This window comes from Protopterus annectens, chromosome 6.part0 (assembly GCF_019279795.1).
Source record: "Protopterus annectens isolate FY-2018-M chromosome 6.part0, PAN1.0, whole genome shotgun sequence".
In the NCBI taxonomy this organism is placed as follows: domain Eukaryota; kingdom Metazoa; phylum Chordata; order Ceratodontiformes; family Protopteridae; genus Protopterus; species Protopterus annectens.
Window position 1 is genome coordinate 1060388394 of NC_056737.1, and position 16179 is coordinate 1060404572.

Below are 16179 nucleotides of genomic sequence, written 5' to 3' on the forward strand. Positions count from 1 at the left end.
GCTCAACCCAGTTCCTCCTAGTACCTACCACCCTGTGCGTAGCTTTGGGATTCTACCCATCTGTGATTACTGCAGCTGTATGCACAATGAACATAGTACAGTTTTGTACCTACCATAAATGTAGATGTTCGAGTGCTAATACAGCTGCAGTACAGGTTTCCCTCCCTCCTTCCCCACTTGGTAAAGGCATGGGGCCTAACAACCTCTTCATACAGCCTGACTGGGTTATCCTTCTAAGGTTTATTTGCTTGCAACCACTGTTTTTGGATTATATTGCATTACATGTATACGCATATAAGTATAATTTATGTATTGCCTTCTTTCGGAGGGCACCTGACATCTGGGGCAAGAAAGACTGAAGAACATGGCGTCGGCTGTGTCTTATATACTCTGGCCTCACTGACGTCAGAAGAGAGAGCGACGACAACCGACGCCGGACCAACACTTTGGAATTCGGCCGACCGAGGGACCGCCTGACGGCAGAAAACCCATCTGTGATTACTGCAGCTGTATTAGCACTCGAACATCTACATTTATGGTAGGTACAAAACTGTACTTTTTCCCTTTTATTCTAGCATCCCCTTGGGTCATAGTGACTATGGACATTTCCATGCTGGGGTGTGGTTGTGGGGGGGATTTTGAGGTAAAGACGGTCCAAGTCCTCAGTGGCCGGTTTTCACATCATTGACATAGAGATGAAGGCTGTCCTTCTGGTGCTGTAGACCTTTCAGGACTCCCTCCTGAGGGGTATGATTTTGATTTAGACAGACAGCATAGCATGTCAGTGGTCTGGTAGATTAACAAATAGGGAGGAACATGCTCATACCCATTATGTTGAAAAGCTGTGAGGATTTGGCAGTGGGCAATGTCTTTGCAGCACTTTCTGGTTTCAGCACACATCCTGGGGAAAGCCAATATCTTTTAGTGGACAGGCTCAGCATATCTATTATCCTGCCTCACAGGTGGGCTGTTAATCAAGTGATGGCTGCCCAGATCTTTAGCCACTGGGGCCAGCTATGCAGCGACCTGTTTTGTGATCCCATTTAACTCCAAATGCATCGGCTCCTTTGTCCCGATACCCTAGGAGGGAGAGTCACCATGGGATGGCCTGGTCCACAGTTGGCTTTTGGGCCTCCTATGTGCTTATCCTCCTAATTCCCCTCATACCAAAATTTCTTCAGAAAGCCATTTGGTGCAAAGCATAGATGATGCTCATTGTTCCCTTCTGGACTTGACAGGTATGGTACCCTTACTTTGGCCTCACTTGATACACCCTTTTTGAGTGCTGGAATCTCTTACAGGTCTCATTTCTCATCCATCCGGCCAGCTTCACTCAGACTTAGCAGCCTTGAAATTAGCCACTTTTTTCTCTAGTTCCATTTATGGCCAGAAAGTCCATGCTTTCCTCCCCTGTACTAAACATCCTATCAGAAGCCTTCTACTAGAAGGGTTTACAAAAGTAAGTGGAAGGGATTCTCTGTGTAGGTTCCTTCAGGCACATGATTCCTTTTTCAGGCCCATTCCATTTATGTTGGTTTTCTAGCTAGCCTTTTCACAAAGGGGCTAGTTATTCTATTGTCAAGGTTCAGATGTCTGGCATCTCTAATTTTCATGTGGGAGAGTTATCATAAGTCTTCTTTTAAAAGGGTAATTTTCTTCTTCACTCTCCTTTAAGGGACCCTGTTCCACCTTGGTATATTACTTTCTTACTCCAGGCCATGACCAAACGCCACTTTGTTCCTGCTACTACTGCATAGCTGAAGTTTCTTTCTGAGAGAACACTTTTTCTAGTAGCAGATACCATTGTTCAAAGATTTTCAGAGCTCCAAACCCTTTCCTGTAAACTGCATTTTTTTTTTTTTTTTACAAAGATAGGGTGGATCTTTGAACCAACCCTATTTTCCTTCCCAAGGTGGATTTGCATTGAATTGAACCGTAACTTGCCAGTTTTTCTTCCCAATTTCTCAACCAAAGGGGAATATACTTTACACTTGTTGGATGCTCATTGTCAATTAAGATTCTACCTACAACATATTAAAGCCTTCAGGAAACCAGACCAACTTTGTCTCATTCTGTCCTGTATAGTTGGGAAGTAGTGTTTTCAAGATCACAGTTTCCAGAGGGTTATCTGAGTGTATCTCCTATGTTTACTAAGCAAAATTATTATCATTGCCTTCCAATCCTAAAAATCATTTACAATTCTTTTTCCTTCCTTCTCAACTTTCACAAAATCTGTCCATCTGACAGCTTGTCATTGTTCTTGAGCTGAGACTGACTGTATTCTTTGTCCTTATGCTCATGTGCATGTTTTATTACCAGGAGATTTTACTGTGTTAGGCAGGTAAACCCAATCTCAGGTATTGAGTTGGCAGAGGGGAGTTATGGGTAGTTGCCTTTACCTTGGATCCAAATGTTTAAAAATTGCCGGTGTCAGATCTCTACAGATCCAGTAACCCATCATTTGAGGAGGATAGAAGAAGACCAGACTGGTTCATAGGAAGTTACTAGGCTGTTGGGACTGAGGCTCTTACAAATCTAGTCAAGAATTTAACCCGTGTTCCAACAAGTCAGCACCCTATGCCACTGTCCAGCAGGGACACTGGTGGAATCCCAGGGGTGTATTTTCTGTTCCCCATCCAGTTATCCAGGTTGCGCTTAAAAAGGTTTAATGAGGTACTCTGCTTTACGTAGAGAGGGAGTCTATTCCACAAAAGAGGGAGTCCTCTGGGACACAGATCTGTCTCGACAATGAGTCCTGTTGATGTCACAGACCAGGTTGAGGTTGCGCGTGCAGGTTACTCGAATGGAGCTTGACTTGCGGATATGCAGCAGTCCTATCAGGGTGGGATCTGAGATTACTTTGTATGCCAGACAGAGGTCACCTCTGAGGAGTCTGTAGGAGACTGAGTAGAGGGACAGGGCTTTTAACCTGTCTGTGTAGGGTAGACGTTTGAGGCCCTGTATTCTCTGGGTGAGGAACCTCTGTGGTCTGTCCAGCTGCTGCATGTGCTTTGAGATGTGCATGCTGAAAGGGGCATTGTACTCAATAATGGGTCTTGTAAGGGAAGAATACAGAGATTTTATACCACCTTGTCCCTGGATGAGATACCCTTACTGATGAGGTGGGCCATGTAGAAAGTTTTCTGTACAAAGGAGGCAATATGGTGGTCAAAAGTCAGTTGCTGTCAATCTGGATGCCCAGGTCCCTCACGACTGATTGCTTGCTTAGCACCTTATTATCAATGTGATAATTTGTGGGGACATCATTCTCCCTAAAAGGGATGATGATGTATTTTATTAGCATTCAGTTTGAGGCCATGTTTCTGGCAACAGTCATTTGTTTGGTTGAGACCCTCTTGGAGGATGTCCACACCACCAGGGGAATTGATGACCGCACCCAACTTGCAGTCATCTGCAAACTTGGTCAGCCATAGCCCACTAGATTTGGCCTGCACCTCCAAGAAGTATCCCAAACAGCAGAGGCCTTAAGACCGATCCCAGGCTACACCCCTTGTTATGGGTCTACTCCTTGAGGTGGCTTCCCCTATTTTGACTAGTTGGGTTCTATTAGTGAGCCAGTTTGCTACCCATCTGGTAGCATATGGATTGATGCCTAGTTGAGAGAGAGTATCTATTATACTTGAGTAGGGAATAGTATTGAAGGCTCTGGCCAGGTCAAGGCCTTGGTGACTGTCTCAAAGAAGTCGACCAAGTTTAACAGGCATGACTTCCCCTTGACAAAACCAAACTGTGTGGGATCAAGTGTCTGGAGGTTACCAGTGCCCTTGTTAATGAGGTCCATGATAATCTGCTCCATGGCCTTGCAGATCAGGCTAGTTAGGCTGATGAGTCTATAATTTCCTGGATCGGTGGATGCCCCGCCTTTGTGCAATGGGATGACAGTAGTTGTCCTCCACTCAGCTAAGTATATAACTTTCATGTTCTTGCTTATGGACTGCCTGTGAAGAAGTTCATAGAGGATGATGGTGCTTAGTGTGCTGGTTTTATTTGTTTTTATTTAATAAAACTGTGTTTTTATGGACATTCTATCAGTTTTCAAGTATTTTTATGGCTGAGACTCTAAGCCACGTTTATCCTCCTGTAGCGAGAATCATTAAGACCTAGTAACTGTGTTGCTTAATTACTCAACAGAATAAATACTAAGTAGATAAAGATGCACAGAGAGCCAGAAAATTTAATACAGAAATGTACAAAATATGATAACTCAATCCAAGTAAAACAGATTTCCGTTTAAGTGAATATACAGAATGAGCTTAACGGATTCTGGGGGCATACTGTCCCAGGGTCTGGAAGAGCTGCCTGCAGTGAACTGATGACAGTTTGTTGCAGACCACTAGCTACACTATATTGCCCTTCCTGCTAGAATCCAGAATGGTCAGTGTTGCAGAATTGGATCTTTGTGATGTTGGGCTGCACAGTATTGATCCAATAAGAATTCATGCAGTTATTGACGTACTAGTCATACTTCCATTCCATGATGGGTTATGGAAGTGATTCTGAAGAGGGTGCTGGTATAGTTTCTGATTACAGGTTGTCACAGGTCTGGGAGTTTAGGCTGATCTGTGTTTCAGAATGATGTTAGAGCACAATAGTTGCCTTTGTTTTGTCCATCTGGTAGTCAGGTAAGTTTTGCATACCACTGTCTATCTGAAAGCTCTTGTTTTCTTAAGTGAATTGCTGTTAATGACATAGGATTTAAATGGAGTCTGAGGATGTTAAACTTTGGACTGCAGGCTGAAGTTTGCAGCTGTTAGCATTGACCCTTTATGCTAAACTGTCACCATGCACTGTTGGTGTCTAACATTGGGGAAAATGTGCTAAGAAGGACAGCCTGTAGAAGGTGGTAGGAAGGGATAATGATGCTGGGGGAGGTGTATGTACTATTACAGCAAATGTCACCAGAATGTTATGGTTACATATGCTAGTAGCAAGGGGACTAAACTTCTGCTACTGGGATAATTCTTCCATTATTAAGGCTACTTAAGTTAGCTGCATATGGAATATTGTGTTCAGCACTGAAGAGAAAAAGAGATCAGGCCAGTACAGTGTACGTGACAGATCATTACTGAAATGGTGAATGTGAGTAGGGGCAGGGCAGGTGCATCAAGAGAAACTTTGTTTGCTTGGCATGTGCAAGAGAAAACAAAAAGTAGGATGCAGTTGTACACAGTACTATTAAGGAGGAGGGTTGTATTCATAAATGTTAACAGGGGCGGGGGGGGGTATGGGGTAGCAGTTAGGTAAGGGAAATTTCATTGCAAAAGTTCTGTTTCATGGTGATAATGCCTCTTTAAGGTACATTGCAGTACAATGTCAAGACAATAAAAAGGTTCAAGGATGCAAGGGAGTGATGCAGGAAAGCAGGAGGGAGGGTCTTTTCCACTCTAACTCACAGCAGCACTTGAATGGTTGTCATAGGCATTGTTAGGTTTGCAGTATGTTTGATGATGATGTCTGTGGCTCAGCTGCTGCTCCCCATGCTATGTCCTTTGTGAGTGGTAATGGCAGTGTGTGGCAGTAATGATGGTAAGAAAACTACCTCTGTTGTCAGCTATTGTGGTGTGGTCACTGCTGTGTCTGCAATCACTGACATAATTATGATTTGATCTTCAACTGATGTTAAATGCTTTATGTATTTTCTTTTTAGTGCATTTCTTGAACTAATGTGTTTTTATTGTATTCTGATGGGGTCTGCTGCTAAAACATGCTCCGTTAGTTTTTATTTGAGAAGAAGAACAATAGAGACTGACCATGTTGACTTCCTCTTCATTCTTCCCACTTCATGACATTCATTTGAGACTTTGTTTGTGAGAGAAGTAAATGTAGAAGGAAGAATTGGCTTTCTCTAGAAGAAACACTGTGGAAATGTATTGCATAGAGTACTGAGACATCTTGGAGAAGAGGAAAACACTGTTCCCTGTAGTGTTTTAATGTGAAGAAAAGATGCTTGCCTTCACTTGGATTGTTGCCAAGTTAGAGAGCTGAAGGTGATTCACAAGGCCTGCAGAATTTCAGGTAGCAGGGGGTGACGAAAAGGTTTGCAGATTTCAAGAGACTAGCTTGTCTTGTGGACAACAGTGACATGAAGTGTTGTGCCTGTGAACTGGGTTGATAATGGTGGTGCGCTTTGTAGGTGCCATCTGCTGCTATCCTTTCTGTGCTGAATACTAAAATGAGGGTATTATAGTAGCCTCTTAGTGACTTGTGATTGCGCTAGCTGTGGGAGTCAACAGCTTTGTCTGCAGCTACTATTCTTTTCTGCATGAACTGTGCCTGTTTCAAGTGTAGCCTGGGTATAGGTAATGTTATCCTATCACATTGGGTTAATGCTCACCCAAATGTTTCCTGACGGAGTGTTTCACAATCTCAGTGTCTGCCCTGTGGAGGAGAGGACTGAAGCCATGATTGCGTCCCAGCAACCTGGGACTCGCTTCTTGTCTGGCCAGTGGGGGGAGCTGTTGAGGGAAGATGGGAGAGAGAGGAATAAGGAGACTGTCCAACCCACTATAGTGCCAGACTTGTACTGTTTATCAAGTTACCTCCAGGAGGTTCCTTTGGATTGGTGGGAATGTGCACATTTGCATGGGCAAGCACATACTTCAGCCTCCAGAGAAGGGCTTAGGGCAAAAAAATGCAAATAATCAGTCAAGGCTTTCTGGATGATGATTGTACTGATAGTCATGGCTTTCTTGGTGATGACTGTACTGATAATCATGGCTTTGTGGATGATGACTGTACTGGTAATCATGGCTTTGTGGATGATGACTGTACTGATAATCATGGCTTTGTGGATGACTGTCCTGATAGTCATGCCTTTGTGGATGATGACTGTACTGATACTCATGGCTTTCTGGGTGATGATTGTACAGCATGCAGTTGATTGTTTTACAGCTGATGAAAAACAAAAGAAAATGTGGCAGTGACTGGATGGTTTGCAGGGACTTTAGTGTGTGTGGGGGGTGTATCCAAATCCCTAGCTCATATGTAGACTACACTTGGTGGGGGACAAACTTTTGCTCCTCTCACTGAGTGCAGCAATGCTGTGTTTTAGAAGGAAGTCACTGTAGGTGACATTTTCATTTTCACAAAGTGCAGCAACATGTGATAGGATTATATTAAGTGTGGGATGCAGAGGACTTTGCCCCTTCCACCATGCTTGGGCGAAGGGGGGGTTGTCCTTCAATAAAATCAGGAGTCGAGTTATGGTTACAGTGGCATGATATTCAGACTTGTAACATAGAGCTAGGCTCCAGTATGTAGAAATCTGGCATCAGAAAGGCTGCATACAGAGGATGGTGGTACAGGAGTGGAGAAGGAGCATTTCTATTGAGTCATCTGTAGCAGGGAAGGTTCCATAGTGTAGAAGACAGCAATATTTTATTTGGAGAATGCCATTCAGACTTCCTGCCAACTTTGTTTTCAGATTGCTCGATGCTTTTCTTGAATATCAGTGCATTATTTTTTTGAGACTCAAGTCAAGTAATTTCTGTGGTCTTTAACAATAGTTGCGTGTGTGTGTGTATACATGTGTATGTATAAAAGTGAATCAAATACTGCAGCTATGTCTCTGGTGAGATGTTTTTGTTTGATGGGCTGTGACATGCTGGAAATGTCTGCATTTACTAAGTGATTTGGAAAGACGGGGCTGTTCAACCCCTGTTGTGATACATCAAGTCACTAAAATGTACAATCTACAAAAGTTGTTAATTTGGGTGAAGCAACCTTGTCATTTATTTTTAGTACACAATAATTGTTTCAAGCAGTATGCTTTTTCCTTTTTTATGTCACTATTTTTGGCACTACCATTGTACTGTTTTTGATTGAAACAGTAATTCTTATTTCAGATGTCTAAATTTAAATGTTTTGCTCTTTTATAGCAACAATGATGTGGCTAGTGAACATGGCAGATGGTGAGCCGGAAGCCCAAAGAGTTTCCAGACAACTTGCACCTCAGCCCCAGAGTAAGTATATTTAATCCATGATCCATTGAGCCAGCATTTCAGACAGCGTACATCTCAGCTGCAGAATAAGTAACAGAGGTCTGTATGTCAGCCATGAAACAAATGCACCCTAGTTTGTATTTCCTACTTTGGGTCTCTTTCTTAGAGTCTGAATATCAGGTCTACATCCTTGATAGAAAAACAACCGGAGCCCAACATCTCACCACAGCACTCTTCTCAGTGGTCAGTGTCTCTGCTTTAGTAGAGTGCTTTGGACATAGATTAATTGAGCTCTGCATGTCGGACATAAAATTTTATTAGAAACTCACTTTGAGTTAGTAAATGAGACATGCATGTTGGACACGTGTTTGAAAGTTGACGACCAGTTAGTCATTGTGCAGGGACTTTGTGGTTTCTGTTCTTCTGGGAAAGCACTGGAAAATTATGGAATTTGGAGTGTGAATAGTGGAAGGCATAACATTCATGCAGTTCGGCATTTTAGCCCAGAACATTCCATTGTAAGTTGTATTGTATTAGATTTGCTATTTGTAAAATTGTCAGATGGCTTAAATATATTTCAGTGTTGCATGTGTAAGTGCACAAAAATATGTAATGGAATCACCGTAATAATTTTAATAACCATAAATTAGTGTCCCTGCTCATGTGGAGTAGGCCGTCCTATCCTGCTTGATATAGGCATGTGTGCTAGTGATCTAGGCAAAGTGATTGGCATGTCATTTGGTCCAGATAAGTTGCAGAGAATTCACTTTGCAGTATAGAGCTCATGGAGTATAGGCCACATGTTCTGTCTTAGTGTGCTGTTTGTTAAGCCTTCTGACATGTCATGTTGTTGGAGAGTGGGAAAAATATCTGGCAGTTCTGAAAAAAATTATCACCCTTCAGATATTCCCAAATTTGGAACTATAATTTTCAATGCAACTCAGCTTCACACTTCTGGAATGCATCTCTCTTAACCATAAAAAAGGTTCACAAAAAAAAACTAGGTGCATTGTACAGAAACTATTCCTCACCAAGTCAGCCAGAATTTCTGCTGCCAATTCCCACCTAATCTTCACTTTACTCTACGCCTCTTTTGTACTTACCTACCTTAGACAAACAGACCTAAACAAGCTCAAGGCTTGCTACAATAAAATTGCTAAGTTTGCCACTGGTGCATCTTATCTCACCCACCACTGTAGAGAACTTGACTGGCTTGAACTCTCTCAACTTCTTCTCCTGAATCAACTCTCCCTTCTCCACAAGTTAGTAAACCATCCTCTTAAAGTCCCATCCCTTCAAAACCTTCTACTGCCCTACTGCTCCACTAGACCTTTACGCCCCAGCAGCAAAAATCTACTTCTATTGACCCAACCCAAGAACTCAGCAGGAGAAGCACTATTCTCGTGCATCATATCCAGGATGTTCATCGTGCATACAGCTGCAGTAATCACAGATGGGTTCTCCGCCGTCAGGCGGTCCCTCAGTCGGCCGAATTCCAAAGTCTAGGTCCGGCGTTGGTTGTAGTCGCTTTCTCTCCTGACGTCAATGAGGCCGGAGTATATAAGACACAGCCAACGCCATGTTCTTCAGCCTTTTTTGCCGCGCGGTGCCCGAAGCAGAAGCAGTTCGCAAGTGCCGGTCGGCCAGCTCCTGAATTACGGAAATATTGGAAACCGAAGTCTTCATTAAAGCTAAGTACCCGTTGAAACTTTTCTTGCCTCAGACCGATGTCAGAAAAAGTTAATAATTGTATTTCTTGTGGGAAGCAAATACCGCATAAGGATTTCCATTCCCTCTGCATACCTTGTTTAGGCCCAGACCACGACGTCTCGGGCTGTCGCTTTTGCGCTACCTTCAATAAACGCACTATTAAGTGCCGGGCGGAGTTCGCCCAACACTATTTTGGTAAAGTCTTTGATTATAAAATGTCGTCGGACACTCCGACTACCGTTTTGTCCAAAAAACACAAGGACAAGGACCGACACGCGAGGCCCGCGGTCCCCGCCGACACCACGCCAAAACAGGCTACACGTGGTCCGGTTCTCAGCGAGACGCCTTTGCAGTTCCTGACTACCGACGACAATCCTTTGGCGGTGTCCTCTGTACCCGAGACCGCTGGGACCTCAGCCCTTTCACAGACTACAACCACCGAAGCCTTTGCTAATGTTGAGCATACTAATGTGGACAGGTCCACTTCCACCCATGGTGTCTTTAGACCCTCATCTTCTTTTTCTATTAAGGCCTTTACTAAATCCAAAGCAGCCAGGCATCCCAAGAGGCCTGTTGCACAAGGCCCATCTCCAGGTCCCATGCCTAAAAAAACAGATGCTTAAAATGGCTGAGGATTTAATTACTCTTGTCAGGGGTTCTCAACCCCTTCCAGACAAGAGACCCAGAGTGGAGGAAGATTCTCCCTCTTCTGATCAGGGATCCATTTTATCAGAACATTCTGATGTAGAGGAACACTCTTACTCCCCTTTTGAGGATTCGGATGCAGAGCAGTCCATTCCTTCTGTATCTCCTTCTGAGGATTTTTCCTTTGGGGAAACCTTGCACACTTTGAGGGAACACTTCCATTGGGAAGGCCAAGACATTTCAGATTCCAAGAAAAGACTTAGGGAATTTCTTTTGTTACCTCAACACAGACCTCTGGCGATACCCCCTGTTTTGGACATACTGGATGATGTTTATTCGGAGGCTTGCCTTAACCCGGATTCTCTGCCTCCTGCACCAGTCAAACCTGATAGGTACTACAGAGTCAAGAAACACTACGTCTCGCACGTACAGCTTGCACGGCCAAACCAAAATAGAAAAAACACAGACGGCCAGCATATGTAGTCCAACGCTTTATTGGGTACAAAGGCAAGAACATAAAAATGTCCCAACCATAACTACAACCTCAAACCGGTTTCGGCAATATGCCTTCTTCAGTGAGAATAAAACAGCAGAAACATAAGCATCATAATTATTTAAATCCTACATCAGTCAACCTTAGCCAATGGTATCCACCAACCCCTTTAATACATATTCATGAGCCCAAACAAGCTGACAAGTGCTTATACAATCATATATATATAAAAAATACAAAATCTATTTATAAATATAAATATAGATAACATGAGTGCATGTCTAGAGGTAATGATAATCAAAACATGACCAGAAAAACTTAATAACAATATTATATAAAGGCCATGTAAACATGATTCAACCCAGTCTAAGCACTGTATACTACCCATAGAACAATCTATACACCATTCAAAAAAACATTCCAATCACTCCATATAACCATGTATATACATATACATATGTAAGTACCATGTTGAAAGGGAAAACCACATAAATACACATCAATTATATATAATATATTAATTGAAATAGAACTCATTTGTATCATGAAAATAAATGGAGCCTCTCATAGCTATGTTCCAATAGGACAAAATGCTAAATGAAAAATTATTCATTATAAATGGTCATTAATACCAGGAGAGAACAAAGCTCCAAGATGAATAATCCAATATTTTTCTTTAAAACTTAATGCATTCTGCCATCCCTGTTGATGGCTTCTATCTCCTATAATCCTGTCAATGACAGTGAACATGAACTTGGCTGAAGGATGTTTTAGTGTATGTTGAAACAATGCATTAGTCGGCTTTTTGTTTCGTATATCACTTCTATGTTCCCCTATTCTAATACGTAATGAACGTGAGGTTTTGCCTACATAAAAGGCTGAACACTGGCATGTCGCTAAGTATATCACCCAACTACTAGAACAATTTCCAAAAATTCTTAGGTCATACACTTTACTAGTGTTGGCACTAGTGAATTGTTTAGTTTTGTTTACTTGAATACATGATATACAATGCCCACATGGAAAGGTGCCCAATAGTTCATCCCCCATGATGGTGAGCTGTTTATATTGGGCTCCTCCACTATCCTGATGTTTATAGTGTGCAAAAAGAGAGCCCAATGTTCTGCCCCTTCTATAAGAAAATTGGCATTTGTCACCCAAATTCTCTCTCAAGAAATCATTGGCCAATAAAATATTCCAATTGTCACTGAGAACCTTTCTGATAACCTGATGATTCCTCCCATATGTAGTTATAAATCTCAAAGCAGAATCATGCCTAATAGGTGAATGGTCCCTATATTCCAGCAGTTGACTTCTCTGCTGTTGACCCGACCAATTCCTGGCAGATAAAATGTCAAATGGACGATATCCCCTTTCTAGAAATCTATTAGTTAAATCAATAGTGGCATCCTGATAGTCCCTGGCAGAGGAACTGATGCGTTTGATCCTCAAAAATTGGGATTTGGGAATATTCCGGACGGTGTGGCGTGGATGTATACTCGATGCATGGAGTAATGTATTATATTGTGGGTATTTGCGGTGGATTTTAGTACCAAGAGTATTATCAGTGTTTCTATACACAGTAACATCAAGGAAATCAATCTGATTCAAGTTGGATGTAACCGTAAACTCAATTCCCCATACGTTACTGTTAAGATATTCCACAAATTCACGCAAATACCCCAAATCCGCACGCCACACCATCCAGCAATCGTCCAAATACCTGCGCCATATGTCCATTTCCACCATGTAGATATTGTGTGATGGATTATAAATAAGGCATTCCTCCAGGTAGGCCATAAACAGATCAGCATAAATGGGTGCAAAAGAAGCTCCCATGGCCGTTCCCTGGAGTTGCCAGTAACATTCCCCTTGAAAATACAGAATGTTTTTATTAAGTACATGTTCGGACATACAGATAATTAATGTGTTGAAACCTGGTGGGTATAGATCGGCTTTCTCTAACCAAAACTGTAAAGCTTGCAAGCCTGCCCAATGTGGTATGCTGGTGTAAAGGGACCTAACATCCAGTGTGCACAATAACCACTGTGATTCAATTTGTGTATCCTGGATAATTTGTAAGAATTGTGTAGTGTCTTGGATCCTGGCGCTCACGTGTTTCAATAAAGGTTTTAACTGCTGAGGTAAAAATACCGATAGTGGTTCCGTAAGTGAGCCATGCCCTGAAACAATCGGTCTACCAGGTGGAGATGTAAGAGATTTGTGTATTTTAGGAAGCAAGTATAGTATTTGTTTAGATGGATCAGTAACTGTTAAATGTTGGGCTACACTGCGGGAGATAATACCCTCCTCAACCGCTCTGTCGATAAAGGTATCAATTTCTTTTTTGAACTGAGGTGTGGGATCTATACCCATAGACATATAACATCTATTGTCGGATAACTGCCGAAGACCTTCCTGAATATAATAATCCATATCCAAAATGACCACCGCTCCACCCTTATCAGCTTGAAGTATAACAATCTTGTTATTTTCTTTTAATTCCATCAAAGCCTTCTTTTCAATAGGATTAATATTATCTTGCAGAATTTGAGATTCAAAAGGTGGAAAGTGGAGATCCCCAAGTACTGCTTGTTGAAATGTAGCTACATACTTATTCATAGGGGGCTGAAATGTAGATTTATGAAATCTAAATTCAGTAGATCTTTGAGCATTAACTCTATTTGGATCTGAAAAAAATATCTTTAAATTAAGGCATCGACAAAAATCTAACACATCTACTGCAGTTTGATATTGATCACAAAAGAAACTGGGTACAAATCCCAACCCTTTATTCAAAAGTCTTTGTTGGTCCGCAGTTAGCACAGTATTAGAAAGATTAAGAACATTATTACATTCTGTATCCCTTATTTCAACAGAACTTGAATCAAACCATCTATTGAATCCGTGCCTATACCTGTTGGTATGTTTGCGCCCCCCTCTGTGTTTGCCCCTTCTAAAGGGATAGCAGCATTGGTTCGTTTCTTGGCAGGTGATTCTACAGATGGAGTACCTTTACTATCTGTAAGAGAGGACTCATCACCCGAGGTACTATTATAGGACCTGTCACTATGCTTTAAAATAGACCAAGGCCTTTTTCTTGTCCCCCCCCCTGTTCACACCTGGACTAACATCCTTAAATCTTACTGATCTTTGTATTTCAAAAGGTCGTCCTCTACTATAGTCCAAAACGTCCCTGTTGAATTTCTTAACCTTTCTGTCCTTAGTTATCTTATCATAAGTTGTTAATTCTTTGGACAATTTGGTTACCATACTTTCATAGTTAGTGGAAGATTCAAATTTCTTACATTCAATACTTAAATTCTTAACTTCCGAAATATTATTGTCAATGGCCCTTTCATAATAAGAAGCCAGTATCCTGACAAAGGCCATAGAACCATCTTGTACCGCTTGATTCCATTCATCGGTCAACCTCTGTTCAGATCTGCTGACCATTGGTTTTAGTCTGATACGGAGACCCCTGGGAACCAAATTTTTGTGCAAATACGCCTTGAATAACCTCAGATGCCAAATATTAGCCCGTAGCCCTTTAAGGCCCTTTTCCAAATTTAAGAACACTGTTTCACATCCATCTTGTATATTGATATTACTAACATTGGAGTTGCTGCTTGGGATAGAATCCTGCCCAAATACTTTTATATCCTCCCGATCAGCACACAACCCTTCAAGAATGCTATCCAGGTCCATAATATTAGTGAGGGTATACCAAATAGTCCAAAGAATGAATTTGGCACCAAAATGAATTTCTATAAAGTAACCAGGACAAAAAGATTAATAAATCCCTAGAGTAAACCAAGTGAAAAACATAGCTTAATGATAAGGCCCCACTATTATAAATCACAAAGACAGGGCATACAAACTGCCCAGATATAAATCTCCAACCACGTCGAATGCTGTGTTTGCAAATTCCACACTATATATAGCAAAATTAGCCACCCGGCCAAAAAACAATGCGTTATACCATATTACTAAACAATTTACTGAACAAATGCCAGATGTATATTCATATATCTTATAGTTGACATATATAAGCCCAAATAAACCTCTAATGACCAAAAGACCATTAGAATCTCAATATTCCTTGTATCAGTGAATCAAAATAGTGCCGTCTGATCCTATTACATCTAGTATGTGTAGTTAAATGTATTTAGGAGTCCGTTAGGCTATTGTTGAACAATGGGTTAGAACCAACACAGGTAGAGCTCAGGATCCTGTTAGATATACATTAGTGTAACAAAGCTATTTATCCAAAAACATATAGGCAAAGTACAAAGGCCTGATAGTAGTTGTGATATTTTAGTAGACCAAAATGGTAATGGCCCAGTTACAAAATGACTATCACCAGCCAACCTCTCAATAATCATCTGCAAAAATAGTTCAAACATACACCGATGGTATTAGGTCAACCTCGGATTTGTTAATCACATAGAAAGCAATAAAACAATCAGCTAGATTAATATACAGGCTAGTGAATATTCCAAAAAATGAAAATATTACATAGTATACATACTGTTTTAAATTCTGGTCACATATCAATCCCCAAATGCACCTATAAATCCCCCTTGAGTACACCTTAGACCATTAAATAATGGAAAACTTGCTTTGAATACGTTAAGGATGTTGTTAGCATTCTAATGCATCTCAAGGACTCAAAAAATGTATAATTAAATAACATTCAGAGTCATAAATGATTTTACACCATCCACTCACAATATCTCGGTCTACATATCAAAATAACTTCCCAAGATTAAAATATCTCAGTACCCATGAAACAAAGGCGAGGTAGACATAGGTTTAAAAAAACCTAAATTAACATTCGAAAATGCTGTCCATCATAATACCAAACAACTGTTTACACCATTAATATTGACCCTGTATTGTACAAAAATATATAAGAATGATCTGTGGTTTAATCAAAAACAACCCTACTGTGCCCCTGACATATACATATATCGCTGAAATTGTAAAGCATACCTAACAACATCCCATAGTTTTTAAATATTCATCAGTATATCCAAAAAGGAAATTTACATACATATAATTGCAAACAGGAAAATCATATACAGTATATAATATGTCTAAAATGTCCAAGTCCCCCAAACGAACCATGGGTGGGTCCCGTAGATATCTTGTAAATAGTTCCACGACACTTCATATAGGCCCAAAAAAACGTAGCTTTTGAAAATATATGGTGACCCACAATTATAGTTCTCCACTACTGAGGTACTGCCACAATTACAGTTCTCCACTACTGAGGTACTGCCAAAATATATTCCAAAAGGAGATTTCCAATTACCACATATGTCCTTCGAAAAGTCTGTCCGAACGAACCAAGCCACCAAGTGTAAT

The 16179-nt window shown here is 41.1% G+C and overlaps 1 protein-coding gene across 6 annotated transcripts in view; it reads left to right on the forward strand.

Moving 5' to 3' along the window:
• Positions 1-16179, forward strand: part of PSEN1 (presenilin 1) — a 1663637-nt gene that overhangs the window by 1300716 nt on the left and 346742 nt on the right. For all 6 annotated transcript variants that reach the window (XM_044074674.1, XM_044074678.1, XM_044074677.1 and 3 more), the window contains one exon: positions 7899-7982. In XM_044074674.1, coding sequence (XP_043930609.1) covers positions 7899-7982 — 84 coding nt within the window. The remainder of the gene's footprint in view (positions 1-7898; positions 7983-16179) is intronic.